At 40.7% G+C, this 20,519-nt stretch overlaps 3 protein-coding genes across 7 annotated transcripts in view; 1 reads left to right on the top strand and 2 right to left on the bottom strand.

Moving 5' to 3' along the window:
- The window catches only part of abca5 (ATP-binding cassette, sub-family A (ABC1), member 5), a 31,367-nt gene extending 30,938 nt beyond the window's left edge, over positions 1 to 429 (bottom strand). Inside the window, exon 1 of the mRNA XM_044338328.1 lies at positions 279 to 429. The gene's annotated coding sequence lies outside the window, so the exon portion shown is untranslated. The remainder of the gene's footprint in view (positions 1 to 278) is intronic.
- Positions 430 to 677: 248 nt separating this feature from the next.
- Positions 678 to 7,096, bottom strand: asb3 (ankyrin repeat and SOCS box containing 3). 4 transcript variants are annotated; one of them, XM_044338329.1, is made up of 10 exons: positions 7,015 to 7,096; positions 6,031 to 6,235; positions 4,877 to 5,050; positions 4,675 to 4,787; positions 3,991 to 4,123; positions 3,698 to 3,875; positions 2,372 to 2,590; positions 1,969 to 2,271; positions 1,360 to 1,493; positions 678 to 1,268 (listed from the first exon to the last, which is right to left on the bottom strand). In XM_044338329.1, exons 2-10 carry the CDS (start codon positions 6,227 to 6,229, stop codon positions 1,081 to 1,083), a joined length of 1,641 nt encoding a protein of 546 aa, XP_044194264.1. In that variant the 5' UTR covers positions 6,230 to 6,235; positions 7,015 to 7,096; the 3' UTR covers positions 678 to 1,080. The 4 variants fall into 4 exon arrangements, with proteins under 4 accessions (XP_044194264.1, XP_044194267.1, XP_044194265.1 ...); XM_044338332.1 differs by having other exon boundaries at positions 4,877 to 5,047; XM_044338330.1 differs by lacking the exon at positions 7,015 to 7,096 and adding an exon at positions 6,908 to 6,999.
- Positions 7,097 to 7,181: 85 nt separating this feature from the next.
- Positions 7,182 to 16,959, top strand: c20h10orf88 (chromosome 20 C10orf88 homolog). Of its 2 annotated transcripts, none has more exons than XM_044338334.1 (9): positions 7,182 to 7,287; positions 8,409 to 8,579; positions 8,684 to 8,881; positions 9,540 to 9,609; positions 9,733 to 9,924; positions 10,629 to 10,751; positions 10,985 to 11,087; positions 11,612 to 11,825; positions 15,652 to 16,959. In XM_044338334.1, the coding sequence occupies exons 2-9, from the start codon at positions 8,431 to 8,433 to the stop codon at positions 15,875 to 15,877; spliced, it is 1,275 nt and encodes a 424-aa protein (XP_044194269.1). In that variant the 5' UTR covers positions 7,182 to 7,287; positions 8,409 to 8,430; the 3' UTR covers positions 15,878 to 16,959. The 2 variants fall into 2 exon arrangements, with proteins under 2 accessions (XP_044194269.1, XP_044194268.1); XM_044338333.1 differs by having other exon boundaries at positions 10,982 to 11,087.
- The last annotated feature ends 3,560 nt before the right edge of the window (positions 16,960 to 20,519 follow it).

The raw sequence follows: 20,519 nt of genomic DNA, 5'->3' as shown, positions 1-20,519 counted from the left end.
CTCTGTAACACTGTCAGATGCAGAGAAACTCCTCTGTGCCTTTTATCCCCTCAAGACTGTTCTACTGCAATGCGCTCTTCACAGGGATCCCTGGCAGGAGCATCCAGAAGCTCCAGTACATATCAGTGCTGCCAGGATCCTGCTGAGACTGCGAAAACACCAACATATAACACCGGTTCTGTTTTCATCGCACTGGCTTCTCGTCTCCTTCAGGTTCGACTACAAAGTTGTGCTTCTCACATACAAATCAATCAACTGACATGCGTCTCCCTACCTACACACCACAAACCTCCACCCACACCCTCAGATCTGCCAACAGTTTGCTCCTCTAGTACTAAGCTCCGCACCACGGGGAGATCGAGCCTTCTGCTCTGCTGCAGCACACTTATAGAACAGCCTTTATAACCATCTGAGGGCAGCACAGACCCTGATCTCTCTTAAAAAAAAGGCCTTTATTCAGTAAGGCTTTTCATTTTAACTCTTGTGACTGTTTTCTTTATGTTCTGTACTCTATGTTATTAATATTGTAGCACTCTGAGTTCACTATGAATGAAAACTGCAGCACAAATTAAATGTATTGTTTTTTTTTTTTTTTATTATTAAACTCCTCACATACATCATGATGTATGCACATCCAACTGAAGTAACAAGAAGAAAACAGCCCAGTGACAAATGTGAATACTTGCAGCAGGAGTTTATTACAACATATAAATAAGGGAAATGATATTTGGAAAGCAAAAGGGTGGAGTATCGTTTGGTCGTTTTTTTAAAGTGCCTGTTAATCTTTTTGAACCTCATTTTAAATTCTAGTGATCCAAAAGTTTTCAATGGTACAAAATATGCAGAATTTTGATGAGATCTGTAAAAAAAAAGTAAAAATATATTCCCATTTGATGGAATGGTGCAGTCATAAACTCAATGTAAACATCATAAAACTTCCCGAGGTGCTGAAACAAGCTGATACAGAATAAATATGTGAAACTGTGTGATTCAAGATGATTTTAAGCACCTCAAAGCAACATAAAGGGGAAAACTAGTTGTTGAGGAGTCATCGAACATGTCTCTGTTTTAGTCCTGTATTCAACTCAAACGCGGTGATGGCGGCGACTGTGTGAAGGAAACTTCCTGGATGTCTCTGAATTGGATGAAGCCATGAAGTGGTGATGGCACAGGGAGCTGCTGGACCACATCCGTCCTCGTCATTAGATCTGGTCCCAACACTGTCCTCACCTGCAGCCGACAGATGTGGGAGAGACTTGGAACGGAGTCTAGAGGGGGGGAAAGAAAAACGGTCATTATTCAAAGTTTACTGCAGATCAGTAGAATCGTATCTAAAGTGTATAGTTTGTGTCGTTTTACCAAAATGCGGACATGGTTTCCAGGTTTTCTCTGTCCGTCTACGACACAGAATTTGTTTCAAAGGGGCAGAAAGAGTCGCCCAGTTTACGAACTCCAGCAGATAATTCAACACTTCACCGTCTGCCTGTTCCAACCTAGAAAGCATCAAGAACAGAAAGAAATGGATCAATTTATTGTTATTTGAAAGCCTTTTTCTGAAAATGAACTAAACTGAACCTTTATTAACATTTACGATTTGAACTGGAGTATTTCTTGGTTTTGTGGACTGTGGGATTTTGGGGGATTGTGAAAACATGTTCAAATATATGCTAATATATTAGCACTAAGATTTTGTGTTTGTGTTGCTCTTGCTGGGTTCGTATGTTCAATCAGTGTGCAGGGTTTTACTTTTAAGTAGTGTTGCTTATCTTGCATCCTTTGTGAGGGTTGACTGAACCATTTAAAATATACAAAAAACCCAAAAACCTGACAGACAAAATCTTAAATTCGAGGAGAGACACCTGGCTGGCACCCCTAGCAAAATCTTTTTAAAACCCAGGAAGTCAAACCGTCACACTAAAATCATCTGATCTTTGACTAAAGCATGAAAATGTGAGAGAAGCGACGTACATGACGGGCTGAAGCAGTAAAGATGGTTCCAGTCCGGCCTTTAGCAGCAGAGGAAGCCAGCAGGCGGCAAAATGCGCCTGGTTTAGTGCCACACTGAGCAGCTCTCTCAGTTCCTGCAGCTTTAAAGCCGTTTTCCCTTCATGACTCGGTAGAGAAGAGTCCCCGATTAAACGCTCCTGTCGAGGGACCCATCTGTGCTCCAGTATCAGCTGCAGCAGGTCTGTTTTGTCAGTGGCCAAGGCGTGAATCCAGTCCTCCTCCATCAAACTTGCTCCCGCAGCTATCAGCAACCTCGCTGATTCGCTGGAAGAGATTTTAATCATATTTAGAAACAAACATTTCTGTTTTATTTTGCGTGTGATCTCGGAGCGCGTGAGGTGCTTAAATCAGCTTTCTTACATACCTGTACGGTTTGTTGGATGAACGACACAAGGCGAAGGAGAGCGGTGATCGGAGGCCCAAGATGTGTGTGCAATCCTGGGCGTCCGGGCTGAAACCTTCCTTTAAGAGCAGCTCGACGCTGCCGCTCTGATGGCCGTGGACAGCGACGTAGAGCGGACTCACCCTGCCGTCGCCGCGGTCACACACACGATCTGTAACGGCTATCAGCCTCCTCAGGACACTGGGTTGACACGATCACAGAGGGTGAAGGTAAAATAATGGTACAATGAAGTTGTAATCAGATTATGATGATTAATAGATTAGTGGATAAACAGAAAATGAACGGACAGTTCTTGTGGTTGATTCATTTCAGTCATTTAGATGCAAAACATTCTGTGGCTCAAGCTTCTCTAATGTGAGGATTTGCTTATTTTCTCTGTTTTGAACATCTTTCTATTAGATTAGAAAAGAAAAATGAGAAAGAAAAGACAAAAGACATTTTATATACAGGATTGTATATTTTGTCAAACGACTGTATCTCTAATCTTTCTTTTTCTTGTTCCTGGAGATGGTATTTATGTCTTCAATTACTTCAATTTAACAATCTGAGAAAGTACAAACACTCTTCTCAACAGTTCATGAATCACTGCGACGTGTGATGAAGGGTCGTAAGTAGACAAGTCTGTGACTAACGATTCTTGTCTTGATGAAACGTTTAATCTATGAAATGTTCAACAAATAGTGAAAATAATGTATTTACAATTTCTTAGAGGACGAGGTGATTTCTTCAGTTTGCTTCAGATATTCAATTCACTATCAATTATAATAAAGAAAAACAGCAAATCATCACATTTGAGAGGCCGAAACCAGAACATATTAGCCGTTTTTGCTTGAAAAATGATTAGAACTGCAACAATTAGTTGATTAATTTATTAGTCGATTGACTAGAAAATGAATAAACTGCAAATTTAATAAGCAATTAATTGTTTTGAGTCTTTTTCTTTTGTTTTTTTCTTAGAAAAAAATGAGAAAAAAATGTCCAAGTTCTCTGATTCCAGCTTGTCCAATATGAATATTTTCTGGTTTCTTTAGTCCATGACATTTCATAGACCACCTCACTAATCCATTAATTGAGAAAATAATCAACAAATTAAACGATAATGAAAATAATAATTAATTGCTGCCCTAAAAATGATTAAAACGACTTCAATAATGATAATCAAACAAAATGATAATGTGTTGAACTGCAACAATTGAATTGTTGCAGCTCAACAAGTAGATATTTCCTCTTCTTTAAGAGTAACAGCCTTTACAAATACATCAATAAAGACGAGTTAGGAGTCAGTACCCGCTATGGCCGAACTCAGCAGCTGCATGGATGGGCAGCTGGGGCCAGTCGTGGCTACAGGCTATGTTAGGATCTGCGCCATGATCCAACAGAAAATCCACACAAGCCTGGTGGCCTTCCTGAGACGCAATCAGCAGCGGCGTGGCCAGGTCAGCTGCCTGAGTGTTCACGTCGGCTCCTAAAGTCAAAAACATCTCATTACGCTCGTTGTGTGACTTGATTAGTGGTTTAAGAGAGGTGTGTGATCAATGTATGGGATATCAAGCGAGTCGGGTAAAAAAAAAGCTATTTACCAGCATGAACAAGGATCTCCAGACATTCCTGCTGTCCATACTGTGAAGCCACAAACAGAGGGGAGATCTTGTGGTCGTCAACTGCCTCCAGGTTGCACACGTTAACCAGCGTACGCACGATTTCACTGTGACCCTTAGGGAGTAAAAGACTGTGTTCGTTACTGGTTCGGATACAGCTCACAGAGTCGTGTATGTTAGGGATGTGCAGAGAGCCCAGTATTTGTATTTGTATCTGTATTTGTTGAGGCAGCAAAATTATTTGTATCCGAATAAAAGTGGACAGAGGTTTAAAAATCCTGTTTTTGTTTTTTATTACGCTTTTAATTTTAGAAAATTAAAGTGTTACAATAATGAAGCGAGTGTCAGTAGCTCAGCTTTATCTCTGGGGAACACTCCAAACTCCTGGGAGTGACGTCCAAATTAGGAAATGTGCGTCATGTAGCAGGTGGATGTGACTCCCCTCAATGAGACCTGCTGATAGACGTCACAGCGGAGCAGAGGAGAGACACTGAGATAGTGATGTAACCGACCTGCATTTGACATGTTTTATTTTTCTTCCTGAAAACAAATCATTTTTGAAATATGTGTATGAAACAAATACTGTGCTTTGCCGAATACTGTATTTGTATTCGGGCGCACCCCTAGTGTATGTGTGTGTGTGTGTTTGTGAGTTTCAATGATCACCTTATAAGCAGCTTGATGAAGGCAGGTCCAGCAGGATGCAGTGTGTGTTCCGTTGACCTCTGCACCTTTACCGACCAGCAGCTCTACAACCTCTTTGTGCCCGCCGTCTACAGCTGTTGGAAAACAATAAGTAGCTGATAAATATTGCAGACAGAACTGTTGAGTGTTGTGTTTTGTGTGTGTGTGTGTGTGTGTGTTATACCTGCATAGAGAGGACAGGACAGATCGTTGGTTAGCTGGTTGATGTTGGCATGTGCTTTCAAGAGGAGACGGACCACTGCCAGGTTTCCACGCTGTGCTGCCAGGTAACAGGCAGACTCCCCCTCATGTGTCAAAGAGTTCACATACGCTCGGCAGCCGGAGGAGGAACCCGCTGCTAACAGTCAGAGAGATAAAAGAACAACAATGGTTATGTTTAGAATAGCTGAATCTCATATTTGATGGAAAAGAAAACTTGATTAACTTCTACTGATGAAATGATTAGTTGATTAACTGATGAGTCGATCATTAGGAAACTAATCAGCAACTATTTTTATCATTTTTTTAAAATCATTCATCAAGAAAAATTGTAAATGTTTGGATGTATTTTGGACTGTTGGTCCAATTTAGAGCTGAATCTAGTTAATGAATAAATTAGTTGATTGGGAGACAATTAATTGTTTATTTTTTTTATGTATTTCAGAAAATACAAATACATAATTTTTAAATTGAATATATTTGGGTTTTGTACAGTTGGTCGGACAACACAAGCAATTTAATAAGTCATCATTTCCTTTAGGAGAGTGTGAGCATTTATCACTTCTGTCTTTTCATTTTACTGAAAGATTCATCAATAAAGAAACAACCATTCATTTTGAAGATGTCAGCTTGGACTTTGTCACTATTATCTGACACCTTAAAGACTAAATAATCAATTAAAAAATAATCAAATAATCACATTAGATGGTAATGAAAACAATTATTTGTTGCACCCCTGTGATAAACTTAAGACTCTGAGATCAATGCGATGATTAGTCAATTTATCGATTAGTCAATCAACAGAATATTAATCTGCAACTATTTTGAAAATGAATTAATCGTTTTGAGTTGTTTTTAAAGAAAAAAAAAGTCAAAGTTCTCCGATTCCAGCTTCTCAAATGTGAATATTTTCTGGTTTCTTTAGTCTTCTATGATTGTAAACTGAATATCTTTGGGTTGTGGACTGTTGGGACGAAACAAAACACTTGAATACGTCACCTTGAGCTTTGGAAAGAATCAAGAATATAATCATTCATAAATTTATTTTCATTTTTTTTTCATTTATAAAGAGTAAACAAGCCAAACTACAACTCTGAGTTGTATGAGACACTTTCTTACCTACAGCTGAGAGAATTTCCTGCACACAACCCTGACTGCCAGCGGCTGCCGCCTCATGCAGGGCGTTCCAGCCGCGGTTGTCTCGACAGTCTGCACTGAAGCCTCTCTTCATCAGCCTCCTCACCCTCTTCCTACAGCCTGAACGAGCTGCGGCAGCAACACTGGAGACAGTGTCCCCGTAGCACTCTGTAAAGTCCATTTCCTCCTGCAGGAAAAAAGAGTTAGAGCCTTGAATTATGCCAGTATTTGTCTACCAAGCTGTAGAGGTTTATACACAGTTTTCAAGGGACACAGTGAACACAGAGCTGTGCTTCTGCCTTCATTAGCAGTAGGAAGGCACTTTAAACTGGTCAAACAGAGACAGAATGACCACAGCACGGAGGACCAGGCTCCTGTCTCCTGTCAACATTAGCCATCAACCCCTGAAGTGTGGCTAACTTACAGGAGCCCAGTATAACTGTCGTTATGTTCTGTGTGTGTTTCCAAATTTCTCTGTCCTTTTATAAATGAATCTAACGGCGAACACCCAGCAGATAACACACACTTCAACGTTCTTGTACTCCAGAAATCAATTTCATCAGGAAAGATTCATGAATTTTCAAAATATAAGTCTAGGAGACACTAACACTGAGCTGCGTTTAAAAAGATTTCCAGTCAACTGTCTTCAACGTTGAACAGTCTGCTTTCGTTTAAACTGGTTTTGATGTTATTTGTTATGCAGAGTCCGACAAAGCTGCAACATACAGACCAGTGTTCAGTGAATAAACATCCAAGGTGGTCGTGGTGTGAAGTCTTTTAACTGTATTTTGTATGTTGACTGATTAACAGAAACATCAAAACACAACTAACGCTGTTCACTGACGACGTAGCAAGTCACACCGTCATTTAGAAAATGTCAAGTACTTTTACGTAATACGGAATACAATTATTATTTTAAAAAAGTCTGCTTTTTTGTTGTTTAACTCAAATAAAATGCTTATTTACCCAAATGCTGTCAAGTCTCAACAGGCGCTGTTTATTGACGTCAAACCACCACAAACACCCGCGTCGCGTGCTGCTGCCGTTGATGACGTCATGGCAGCTCTAGTTCGATGCTGCGGCTAAATCGAGTCTGAAATTCAGTTTAATTTTCATTTATAGCCGCGAATCAAGTTCAGACATCGTTTTATTAAACACGCCCGAAGCAATGCGAAGACGGAAATTCAGAAACCCGAGGAAGACGAGCTAAATAACGGTTTCAGCCGAAGGGATTTGAAGGTAATTTAAATCTGAACAGCAACGTTATGTTAGCAAGCTGCAGTTACTGCTGTTGTAGCAAATACATGTTGTTTTACGTCTAACGATAAATATAATATTCTTCATCCATCTCTAAATAAAGAAATACTAGTCAAAACATCCCCACGTCATACAGCTGTCAAATGCTTTCCTTCATTCACTATACATGAGTGTTGGAAAGTAATTAAGTAACGTTACAGTTTTGAGGTACTTGTGCTTTACTTGAGTATTTCCATTTGATGCTACTTTATACTTCCACTCCACTACATTTCAGAGGGAAATATTGTACTTTCTATGAAACCGGTGGTTTCCAACCTTTTTGGCTTTTGACGTCTTATAAAAAGCAGTGTGTAGTCGGGGTCACATTTCACATGTTAACAGCTCCATTAAATAGTGATTTTTCCCTCTAAACTTCTCACATGCTTTCATTTCAATAAATGTTCAAATGATCCAATATATCAGCAAAAATCAAAGATTAGAGAAAAAGTCCAAAAACTGAAAACAGATTTGTGTATCAGAACTTGTTGTTTTTTCTTCTTTCCTCTCCCATTAATCATCTCACCACCCCTCAGATTTATCTGCTGACCCTTTGGAGGGGCCCGACCCCTAGGTTGGGAACCACTGGACTAAACTAGCTAACTGTATATAAAGTAGTGTAAACTAGCTCCACCTCCAGCAGCTACAACAGTAACATGCTGCTCTAACACTGATGCTTCACTATTAATAATCTAATGATGTCATATATAATAATATATCAGTCAGAGAGACCAAACCACTACTTTTACTGCAATACTTTAACTACATCAAGCTCATAATACTTATGTACTTTTACTGCAATACTTTAACTACATCAAGCTCATAATACTTATGTACTTTTACTGCAATACTTTAACTACATCAAGCTCATAATACTTATGTACTTTTACTGCAATACTTTAACTACATCAAGCTCATAATACTTATGTACTTATACTGTAGTAGGATTTTCCTCAACTTATCTTTTATTTATCTTCATTCAGCCTGGTCTTCTGCCCTCATCTCTCTTCTAACTTGTTCTCATTCATTCTCCTAAATTGTTTCCTACCTTGTGTCCTAACTTGTAGGTTACCGTCCCTCAGCAGCATCATGGTGGACATTTCTGTGAAGAGCGGAGCTGCTTGGGTCTGTCACTCTCCGGGACGTCACCTGGCTGACGTTCTGCTCCCTGTTAACATCAGCAACAAAGACGATGATGGAGAGGAACTCAGTCAGCCGGAGGGAGACGAGACAAATCTGTATGTTGATAGTTTTTGTAAAGCTTTACATGGAAGCGCTGATCACAGATCTACTGTTAGTGACCGACACCTTTAACACTAATCTCTCTCTCTCTCTCTCTCAGAGGAGACCCAGTGCTGTTGGAGCAGACGGAGGAAGGGTCTCCCTGTGTCCTGATGCTCCACTGCAGACCCGGCTCCCCCGCAGCCATCCGCCGCCTGCTGGTCGTCAGCGAGGCTCGAACCATGGAAGTGTACAGTCAGACCGGAGAATACTGTGGAACGGTACGGGGCGAGAAGGACAACAGCGTCCAGCCAGACAGGTACATACGCACAAACACTCATCGTCACTTGGGCTGCATGTTCTGCAAGCTTTTACTTCATTTGTTTTGTGAAGTTTAGCAGGACTTAGTGATGGCATTCATGCTTTTTTAGACACGACTTGGCACTTAAGCTTAGACTGGTTTCACTAAATTAGCTTGTGACGTCTCCAGTTAGGATTATACAGGTTGACATATGTGCAATGATTACTCATTTCAAACAATTAACAGAAGAAAATACCGCAAAAAGAAGCTACTATGGCGTTCATGGGGACAGGAAAAGAGCTGATAATGCAGCTTTTTGAAAATTTCAAGTATCTACTGAACAAAAGATCTTCCGCCCACTAGCTGGAGCCAATCCCAGCTGACATCGGGTTGCCAGTCAATCATAAGGCTGACACATAGAGAAATACCAGTCACACTCACATTCACACACATTTTAGAGTCACCGGTTAACCTAACCTGCTTGTTTTTGATCTGTGGGAGGAAACCCACTGCAGGCACCGGGTCAACATGCAAACTCCACATAGAAACCGCACCACCACGCTGCCCCCAGAAGAGAGTATAAACCTCAAACCAGGGGTAGAGTTTGGCAACATCCTGAGTTTGAATAAAGACGTGGATCTTTGTTCTCATATCATATCTTTTTTTTTGCTCACAGCGCAGACAGAGGACCTTTCTACAGGAAACAGCTGATCCTCGAGGATCCATCCTCAGCCTGTGAAGTGAAGGTGAGCTGCATTCAGGTTCAGTCCTCGCACAAAGCTGTTGTATTGTTGTCATATATCTTAGCTTTTGACATCTATCAGAGTTACATTTAGTTTAATCAGCTGCTTCTGTCTTCCGTCTCCCAGCTGCTCTCCCTGGCCGGTAGAAGCAGTGTTTTGGTGTGTCGAATACTCGCGGGCCTTCAGCCGCTGCAGCCCTGCGCGGCCCGCTGCCCCGGCATCGACATGCAGCAGGTGCAGAGTCTGGTCGACGAGATGGGGACGAGCCTCTCGCCCGGAGCCCAGAACCTCATGGAGATGGTGCACTTCCAGCAGAAGGTAGGGAGTAAAGGAGCTGCACGTTATGAGCTTTATCGCCCCCTGCAGGTGATGGGGGGTGACTACAACAACAATGACATGCCACAAACTGCTACTTCCTTGTATTTGATTAGTTTTCTAAAGTGTGCCATCAAGTTTTAGATTGTTCATCCATCTTCAGGCATTTCAGTTCATTTTGAAAATGAACTCTCAGTACTTGAAACATGGACTGTTTTAATACTGTCTGCCTGCTGAACAGCAACCTTTTTAGGAGGAACAACCATGAGCATGTTTACTCAGTGTTTGTCTTCATTAATGTCATGTTTTTTGGCATCTAGAGTATGTTGAAATACAAAATGATGACATGTCTCATCCCGTCTCCAACGAATTTTAATTTCTACATCTTCCTCTTTACAAATATACTGCTGAACTTCCTTTAACCTCAGCTGATGAGTCTGCTGATGTTGCAGTACAAGACAGGAACAATTCATCACAATCTAGATAAAATAATAACACTCATACGCAGTGTAATCATCATTTTTATAACAAACGTCGTGATTTTTGGCATCTGGAGTATGAGTATTGAATCTTCAAATCTAATCTTGATGTTTATTAGAAACAAAAAAAAATCCTGTTGTTTGACCTCGACAACAGAGATGAACCTTAACAGGCAGCTGCATAAGGAATGTCATCTATCGGTGTGTGTGTTTCTCTTTCTTATTCAGAACCAGACGGGCTCTCTGGACGGCCTCCTGCCTCTCCTGATGGGCGGTGGAGCTTTTTCCGCCCTGGCTCGAGGAGCCAACGTCTCCCCAGCAGCTCTCAGGAACGAGCCTGCAGACTCCAGGGTAGCAGTATTATCTGGGCTGTTTTTTTTTTTAACTTTAGCATCATCCACTTTTGATTTTACCAGTAGGTTCTGAGGGTTTACTGTGAATCCTACGGACCGAAAAATGCTTTCAATCCACAGTTACAATCACTGACAGATCATTTTACCTTTGACATGATAAAAGTTAACAGCAATTAAGCAGACTGACAAAGGCCAACAACGTTTCAGAGATTTGTGTTTCTGTGTCAGCAGCCTCCAGTTTCACCGGCTCAAAACGGAGCGACGTCCAACGGCTCTACCTCGTCTTCCTCCCCCTCAGACATGTCCATGTCCAGCATCAACGCCAGGAACTCAAGTAAGGATTGGTAAAAATTGGTGCAGATTCAGGAAAAAATACTTAACCAGGAATTTGCGCTGACGCATGAAAAATCCCAACACGGAGGAGAAATGTCTTTAACATTATGTAATAAGAGAACTTGCAATTTGTGATAATCGTGTGTCAGTATTTCGGATATTTAATCAGAAAAAAATGTCTAAGTTGTCCTTTTTTTTAGGCAACTCTGAGTCTAAATTTTTTGTGACTGACCTGAATTTTGAAAACAGATTTTATATGAACCACAAGTGTCTCCTGCAGATTGTTATTATCCATCTTGCCGTCATATGAAGGTCATTTGAGGAGACTTTTTAAACTTTTGATATTCACAAATTCTCATCTGCTGACCAGTTACACTCGCTTACTTTTCCAAAACTGGCATTAATAAATCTGATATTTCGCCATTAGAATAAAAAGCTGAGTCATGCACCATAGAAAGTTCAAATCTTCGTTGTCCTCCAGGGTAACAAATAACCAGAATAATACCAAATGTCTCCCGTCTGTAGCGGGCGGTGAGAGCGGAGGCCCGGTGAGCCACGCCCAGCTGGCAGAGATGATGTCACACTTCCTTAACGGGCAGGGACACAGCCAGGCGTTGAGCGCACACGGCCCCGAGCTTCTGCCCATGCTCCAGAGCGTCTGCGGTCAGGTGACGCAGCTGAGGCTGGATGACGCCGCAGCGGCAGCAGAGAAGGAGAAAACGCTGAGAAATGGCTCGTGGTGAGTTGAGTTCAGTGTGTGTCACAGATGAAGGTTTTTGTTTGTGTCGATAACGACTCGCCACCAGCTGCTCGGAGAAATTATAACCCAAATTCAGTCGATTCTTCTGGTCGATGAAATCACTCCGACAGCTCGTATGCGTGTTTAACTTCTGATCCCATCACTCTACATCAACAAGTAGCTTCATGCTGTTTATTTGTTATCAGTGGCTCCACCTTGTGTCAGAAAGACGCTACTGCAGACAAACTCTAAACTGAAACATGGAAGATTTAAATCATTTATACAAATACTATTACTTCTATGCTAAAGTATATTTAATTGATACTAGCACTAAATAATAAAGATATTATTATTAGTGTCACTATTAATGGATATAGTGTTATTTAAATCCCTAAATTATCTGTTTAGGGGTTTAAATGGTGAATTATTAAGCGAGAAGAGAAAAAGATTATTACTTTGTCCCGTCTCGTTTTGATCTTAATTCCTCTTTTACGACACTGAACTAAACTTCAAATTGTTGCTTTAGCCGGCAGTATCCTCCAAATGAAACCAACGAAAACATAAAAATAGCCAAGATCTTTGCTCTTTCACTGCCTCGCTAGTACAGAGTCGCCTCCAGTCATGCGATATATATTCTGGTTTATTTAATCTTGGGGAGACAACAGTGATCAACATTTTTTCTGACATTTTAGACCAAACAACTTCTCAATTTAAGCAAGAAAATAATCTGGAGATTAATCGATGCTGAAAATAATTGAATAATTATAAGTTGCAGCAGTTAAACAGACCTGCAGCCACACAGTGAGAATACTTGTTGTACAGCTGATGAACTTGATGCAAGAGCAACAAATTCTCCTGATAAACACGGTCTGATGTCTTTCCTTCAAAAAAAAAAATACTTACTGTGTAGATTTAATGTCCCTGCATACATGGTTAAACTGAATATTTGGGCTCGTTTTTGAGCTTGTTAAGTCCTAATTAAATATAAAGTACTGTAGCAGAAACTGTGAGCATTTTTAAACATTGTTTTTGCTGCCACATTATTGTCTCAGGGTCACGTTGTTGAGGAACAGAGCGCGTGGATGAAACAGAGACTCATTGATTCGATAGAACAATAGTTGTGGTTGTCTGATGTTGCAGCAAGAGACATTTTTGCTGAAGGTCCGCGGACGCCCCAAACACTTCCTACTGCTTCACGGTACAGTATTCACTCAGCTATAGAGGGATTATGGGGGTTTTGGTTGTTAACAGTCCAGCGAGGAGGCTGGAACGGAGACAAGAGAGTTCATTCATCAACATCGTTGTTCGCTCGTGTGAACCATTAAAACATTGGCAAACTCCACCAGAACCGATCATTTTGATAAATGAAATCTTCCGGCCGACACCGATGCAGAGAGACGGTATCAGCTGACTTAATCTACAGCTGACATTTGTTTCTCTCCGCGATTGAAAAAATGTCTCCGTGAGTCGGCGCCAAAACCGCCGTTTTGATAAATGAGGCTCTTTGTCAAGAGGAGAGATGCACAGAGGGAACGTCAGCTGAGTCTGACTCCACATCGAGGAGAGGACGGCAGCTCAGCGGTACGTCTGCACCACCACACGTCACTGCTCTTACCACAGGACGAAATATCTGACTTAAAAGTGAAAATTACATCCTAGAAAACAGAGAAAAAAGTATCTTTAAACTGATGTTAAAGAGTTGTTACTGGAGTGTTTTATGTTTAGAGTTATACTTTTTTAGTTGGTTTTTCTTGTGAACTGCAACCTACCTCTTTTTTACTGTCTCGTATCCTACAACTCCCAGAACGCTTTTCGAATGCTGTACAATATGCCGCCATGTTGGAGCGGGGGATCTGTCAGACTTTAATGTTTTGATTTGCTACCGAGAGAAATGCAGAGAAAGCTCTTCATCTGTCTCTCACACAAACATGCATCATGTTCATTTTACACTTTACACATCAGCTTTGTAAAGAGTGAGAGGAACGTCAGTAGAGAGTGTGAGTGTGTGAAAATATGAATATGAAAAAGAGGACTGTCAAATATACAATTTAAAAAAAAAAACAAAAACATATTGAGTCTCTTTAATCTGTATGTTAAAAAATAAGAGTAGTTGTATGATGATGCAATAAGAAAATGGAAAAAAAAAGGAACTTTGATTTATTCCAGTGATATCAACTTAGCTACTTTGTATTAAATGTAAGTGTTTTTGTATGAAAACCATCATTTTTTAATCAATGTTTAGCATTTCATGAAGAGCCGACAGACCTCCTCCCACAACATACTGGTACTGTCAGTTCCAATATTGCGGCCACGTTGACACATGGATACAACGACTAGCAGCGCCCACTGCCGTCCCTGTGTGTGTATATCTATTGTACATGCATTGCATTCTGGGATGTTGAGGCAGCTGCACTGCATTGTGATATTCTGCTCCTGTGCATGTGTGTGTTTCTACAATAGATTTCTCCTGAACTTTTCATGCTGAGGCTCTGATACTAAAAATCTGACATTTTACCAAAATCCTGACAAGTTGCATAACAACAAAATAGGAAAAAAAGACATCCAAGGTAGAAAGCCAACTGCTGTTTTAATAACAGGGTGATTTCCACTTTTATGCTTTTACTGGAGTTGCCAGCTCAGTAGGATCGGCTCGGGGAGAAACAACAGAAAAGGTGGTTTGAAGATGCTTCAAGATCCTTGAGGGTAAACATTAACGCTGTTGGAATCTGCTGAGAAAAAACCCCCCCGAAATTCAGAGACACAGCTGGAAAAAAAAAAGAGGAAATGTTGTGCAAAGCATCTCAGTTTTGTAATTTTCCTACATGTGGTTCGGATGAAACGAACCAAAAGTTTCACACAGAAGGAAATGTGTGTTTGAGTCAGATGGACGCAGCGGGATTCTGAGGTCGGGAAGAAGACGATGGTGGACTCTGACTCTGTTTAGATTTAGTGTCGGTGTTTATTTTTGAGGTTTTTGTCGTCTGATGTGGCTTCATGTTCAAGAATCAAGTCACAGCTCGCTTTCATCCCTTCTTCCCTAAGATCTAAATAGGCCTTTCAGTTCACATAATACTCTTATTATTACATTTAAGTCTCAACTAGTATCAACACGTCCTGCTCACGACACGCAGCAACAAATATTCCTGTTCAGTTTTACTGCGAGTATCAAACTGGTTCATTTAGATCATGTAAAGGTTTTCGCTTGATCGGGTCATTTTTTTTTATTAGCGGCTGTAATGTTAGTGTGCTGGTGATGCTTAAGAGGAAGAAACAGCGATGACAGGTTGAGTCTTTAAATTTAATGTCCAAGAGGGAAACACTATAAATGCTTTGTAGCTGCTGGTGTTACAAAAGGAAAAAATCTTTAATCCCAGTACCTGTGAGAAGGCCAACTGTGATAAAAACACAGTCAGTCTTCACATGAAATGATAATAAAAAAAAAAAAAAACGGGGATAAGAAAGCTTTTTTCTCACACTTTTTTAATGTTTATTTCAACTTGATTTCTACGTATTTGAATTTATGATTTCTGCCGTTTTGATATTTAAAATGTAATATATTATTACATAAAGGCGATAGAAGAGTCGGCCTGTCCTTTTACAGAAGCTTTCTAGAAAGATCTTTGATGTCTGACTTTGTACTTTTACCTCAGCTGGCAAAACAAAGAGCTAACACTGCAGGGATTTGGGGGTTAAGTTCCCACTGAGGTCACGCACGCAGAGAAAAGACTGAATAGAAAGTTTTTTTTTTTCTCAGTGTGGCTGTTTTTTAGAAAGAAAAGTCAGTCACTCTTCAAGACGATTATTATCCTCCGCTTTACTCTTTCAGGGAGTTGGACGCAGCCATGGAACGCCGTCTGGAGGAGATGGAGAAGAGGCTGAAGGAGCATGTGGACCGTCGCCTGGACGCTCTGGAGCAGAAGTTGGAGAAGGCCCTGCTGAGCGCCCTGCCGCTGGTCGCCCTCAACCAGGGAGCCGTGAGCAGCTCAGCGGGGGGATCTGCACCCACCACCGGGCTGGCGGAGCAGGCCGCGCCGACGCCGGCTACGCACTGAGTTCAGCAGAAGCTCTAAACCATTAATGTAACCTGAAGGCTTTACTGCTCCTGATCCTCCTCAAACTAGACCTCAAAGTCGGGGTGGATGCTGAACAGACGCAGACACTAACAGAAACACAGCAAAGGAAAAAAAAGAAAGCAGAACTGAGAGATGTGGACATCTGCTAAAACATTAAATAGTTTTAAATTTATAAGTGTCTCAAACCATCACCAACGCTTGAGTTCTCCCATCTGTCAAAGATTCAGCCTCTGTTAACGGTTTCTGTTTTTTTTTTTATCTCTGGGAAAACAGCAAACGAATGTGGCATTTTGTTGAAGCGAATGTCACATGGATGTAGGGCCTCTGTATCGTCAACTCGAGAACACGCTGTTATAGTTTCACCGAAAGAAACTATGAGAGAAATCCAAGACCGCAAATCAGATTTTTTTTATTTCTCTTATATAAAAAGACAACATGTCCTGTGGCTGAACTGCATTCTGAGAAAAAAGATGGACCACATGAAAAGTACCCAGAAACAGTAAAAAGGCCATTTAAAACCGCACTGTTTTGAAAAACAGGTTTAACATGAGCACTCAATTACAGCCGAGGCACTGAGAAACATAAAAAAAAGAGCTTTAAATGATTAGTGTGATGTGATCTTATCCTGTTTATTGGCATGTTTTAACTTAATAATAATAATAATAATTAAATGCAACACCAGAAGAATTACATAGAAACTGTAAAACACTCCCGGGTCTCCACATCCAGATGATCCTGCAGTTGTATCTTGACTAACAGTTATTTTTATTCACACTAAGTACTGTAACTGCATTGATCTGGTGTTTTGGTTAATCAGGCCTCAACTGTGTGGCTCAAAATGTCAGAATGAACACACACACTTGTGTTCCAGGAGTGTGAAATACAAGGAGAAACTGCTGTGTTTTTAATATGGCACTGTAATGTTTAAATAATGTACATGTCTGTAACATAAAGCTTATCTGCCAATGTAAACTGTTAAAATGACTTGTTTTGGCCTGTGATGTTGATGGTTTTAATAACTGTAATGACAGAAATAGCAAATTAAAATATATTTATACAGATGAATGTTTTCTTTTTTGGGGGGGAAATGGGAGGAAGTTGGAGGGTTAATGAACCATCTTATGAGCTCTATGTTGAATAAGGCACTAAGTGGAAGAATCGGAGGCCCAATTCCCAAATTAGGAAGCTGTTGGACACCGAGGCGCATTAGAGGTTGAGGCACAGACAAATGGACGATGTGGGATTGCAAAGAAAAACACAAATGTTATGCAAAAAGTCTTTTTCAATGTTTTAAAAGCATTTAACGGAAATACTGTGAGCAAATTTGGCAACTGTCGCGAGCAGAACGGTTTGGCGTTGGGGTTGGTATCTTTGGTTGGGCTCAGGCTCTGCAGTCAAAACATATGAGTCAGAAAATACTTTTAAGAGCTGACAATGCTGATTTATGGATACTTAATGTGGACAAAAACGGCAGTTAGAGGAAAATGTTGCTCAAAATTTTCCCGAAAGGTACAATCAACTTGGACAATGTTTCCTGCCAGGTCTTCCAGTAACACTGACTCATAAATGGGTCAGAAATGGACCATCAAGGTCACCGAAAGTCAACCTCAGCAGTGCGAACAGTACAGGAGACATGTAAAGTGAATCCTGCTGTATCAATGGCCTATTTCCTAAAACACATACAATGAAGCAGAGGGGAGGGCAGATGCCAATGCGCTGAACGCCGAACCAACTAACAGCTGTGAGCCGAGTCATCAGAAATGAAATGGGTCAGAGGCTACGCAGGGAGGACACCAAATTATAAAACGATGTACGGATGTTTTGTTAGGCATGTGGTGGACAGACACTGAGTCAGCAGAGGAGAGTTCTGGGAGAAAATCTGCTCCGATAATCAGGACAAACTCACTGCTTCCTTTCACAACTGGTCCCACTGGAGTCGAAATGAAAGGAAAACTCTCTGCTGGTCAATCTGTCTGCATTCAGGGAGGTATTTAGTGATGTAAAGCTGCAGTTCATGTTTAAATAATGAACCAGCTCGACCCTCTAAATCTAAATCTTGGGGACACAATGATTTAAGGGAACATATTAATTCAAGAGTAAAAATAATTGTTAGTCCCACTAGAACGTCCACTCACTGTCTGTTCTGGAGCTTTCAATCGTATCACCCGATCTTCCTCAGCAGATGGAGTTGGACTTTTCGACCATGCCGGTGTAAAAGTTGACACTGGAAGTTCTTTCTTGCAGTTGACAAAACAATCTACAAACCAATTTGGTACTCGGACTGTGCGAGTTACTGAACTGAGTGTACAAATGAGTCATTTGAGGGACTGCTATGGGAAATGGCGATGTTTTGGACTGCATTGTTGTTTGGAGCCAAACCGAACTGATCTACTAACAAGTATCGTGTGTTTATCCAAAGCCTGATGTATCTTATTCCTATTAAAAACACATCAGTGAGCCACGCTACTGCTCTGGGTGACATGTTCCTCATTATGAAGAGTTCTGTCATGTTTAGAAACGGCTCCAAAGACTAATAACAGCGGCCATGTTTTCAGTCTCAGGAGAGTAGTTCTGTGTGAGCATGTGCGTGAATGCGGTTGCATTTACAGCCTTGCTAGCTTGTTGTGCTGCATATCACGACCTCTTGACTTGTACTACATTGTAAATTTCTCAAAGAACTTTAGCACAAACTCAAGAGGTCGTGATATGTAGCATAACAAGCTAGCGAAGCTGTCAACAGAACCACACATGGTCTTCTGCTTACACAGAACTACTCTCTGGAGAACTGAAGTCTTTGCAGCTGTTTCTAAACAAACTAACGTGACCAAATTCTTCATAACAAAGTAACTTGTCACCCAGAGCAGCTGTGTGACTGATGTCTTTTTAATAGTTTTTGGACAACAATGGAGGTCTACGGCACAGAGGAATAAGATCTATCGGGCTCCGGATACACACACAATACTGACTTTACTGCTGGTTTGGTTTGTTGACAAGAAGAAAAATACAGAAAATCTCCAGCTATGTCATTTAATGCGTACCAACAGCAGAAATAACATTTACCTTGGAATATGGACACACGACTGCTGAACTAGAAATACGTTCAGGGCAAGTTGTCATTTGTCACCAAGAAAAACTTGTAATTACATTTGTTAGTGTTCAACTACATTTCCCCTGAGTCAACCAGCACACTGTAAAACACTCTGGAACTGTCATTTTTGAATGCTAAAAAAAATTAATAGCTATTTTATCTTTGACATGCTGAAATCTTAATACCCAGTGCAGTAATAGAAACACATTTATCTCATGACTTTGGCTTACATCATCCGACCTCCTGAATGAACCTGCGCTGAGCACGCATCACTTATTTTACTGTGTTAACTGTGTCAAGTGTTGCATAACGCCCTCACTCCTCTTGGCCCACACACACAAACACACACACATATAGAGTCCAGCAAATTGTGTCATGCTTGTCGTGTTGCATGTGTGTTGCATACGTTGCTGTGGAACATGGCACAGAGGGAGGACACGCCATAGTTACAGAGCAGAGAACAAGATGTTTGAGGGATGATGATGGGAGTTCTTTCTCAACTTGTTTTCTCGGTCTCCTTGTGAACAGAGTTTGGCTGCCGGGGTTGTGCTGGAGTTAAATTTCTTCTCTATTTATTGTGATACACATACTGTATGTGATCACAAATCTTTCATGAAGGTTATTTGTCTGTGGTGACATTTTTAGGGATGGTCCACTACAATGGTTTCCAAACTGAAATATCTCAAATCTCAACAAATATCGGACACAATTCTGTACAGACATTTATGGTTCCCACACGATGCATCCTCAAGCTCCACCATGAGGTTGACATTTAAGGTTTTGAGTGAAATATTTGAACAACTGTTGGATGTGTAATCATTAAATATGGCTCAAACATTCATGTCCCCCCCCCCCCCGGGAGTAATAACTTTGGTGACCCCTTTTTGCAGTTCAAAGTTATATCAATTTTTTTTTCTTATTATCAGTTGTTTTTTGTTATTAAAAGGAAGAAAAAAGGTCTAAATAAATGACAGGAGGGAAATACAGGTGTCAGGTTGACCTGGAAGAATTAGTAAATAAATCTGCGCTGTATCTTACAGGCCACAGACAGACATTGTGTTGTCAGCGGTGTGACTGAAAAGTAAGAACCACACCAGCATTTAAACTGACTGAAGTGATATTTGCAGGTAAATTTACATGCTGTTTAATGTGCTGCAGCTTACCAGCTAATTAAGCTGCAAGTTGATGTTAGCGGTGCACTTTTCCCCAGTGAATGTTTGTTCAGTGGCTCGTTCAACAAGCTAATTTGCAGGACAAGACGTGTGTTCATGTTTGTAAGTCACATAAGAAGGACACTTTAGCAGGAAAGCTAACGTGGGTTGTGTGGCTCTTGCGTTGTGTAGCAGGATGCTATCAGGCTCAGTGTGACCTTCTGCTCTGCCTATGATAGAATATATGATTTAAAATAAAGTGATTTAATTGGCTGTATGGAAACAAGTTCTCCATCTAAGTAGACGGAAAACTAACGGTAATTCAACAAATTAATGTAAAAATAGGGGATATGTGTAACTATTGTCAGATGAAAATTTCTAG

Source organism: Thunnus albacares, chromosome 20 (assembly GCF_914725855.1).
Source record: "Thunnus albacares chromosome 20, fThuAlb1.1, whole genome shotgun sequence".
NCBI classification, from domain to species: Eukaryota; Metazoa; Chordata; class Actinopteri; order Scombriformes; family Scombridae; genus Thunnus; species Thunnus albacares.
This window is presented reverse-complemented; position numbering and strand designations above follow the sequence as displayed.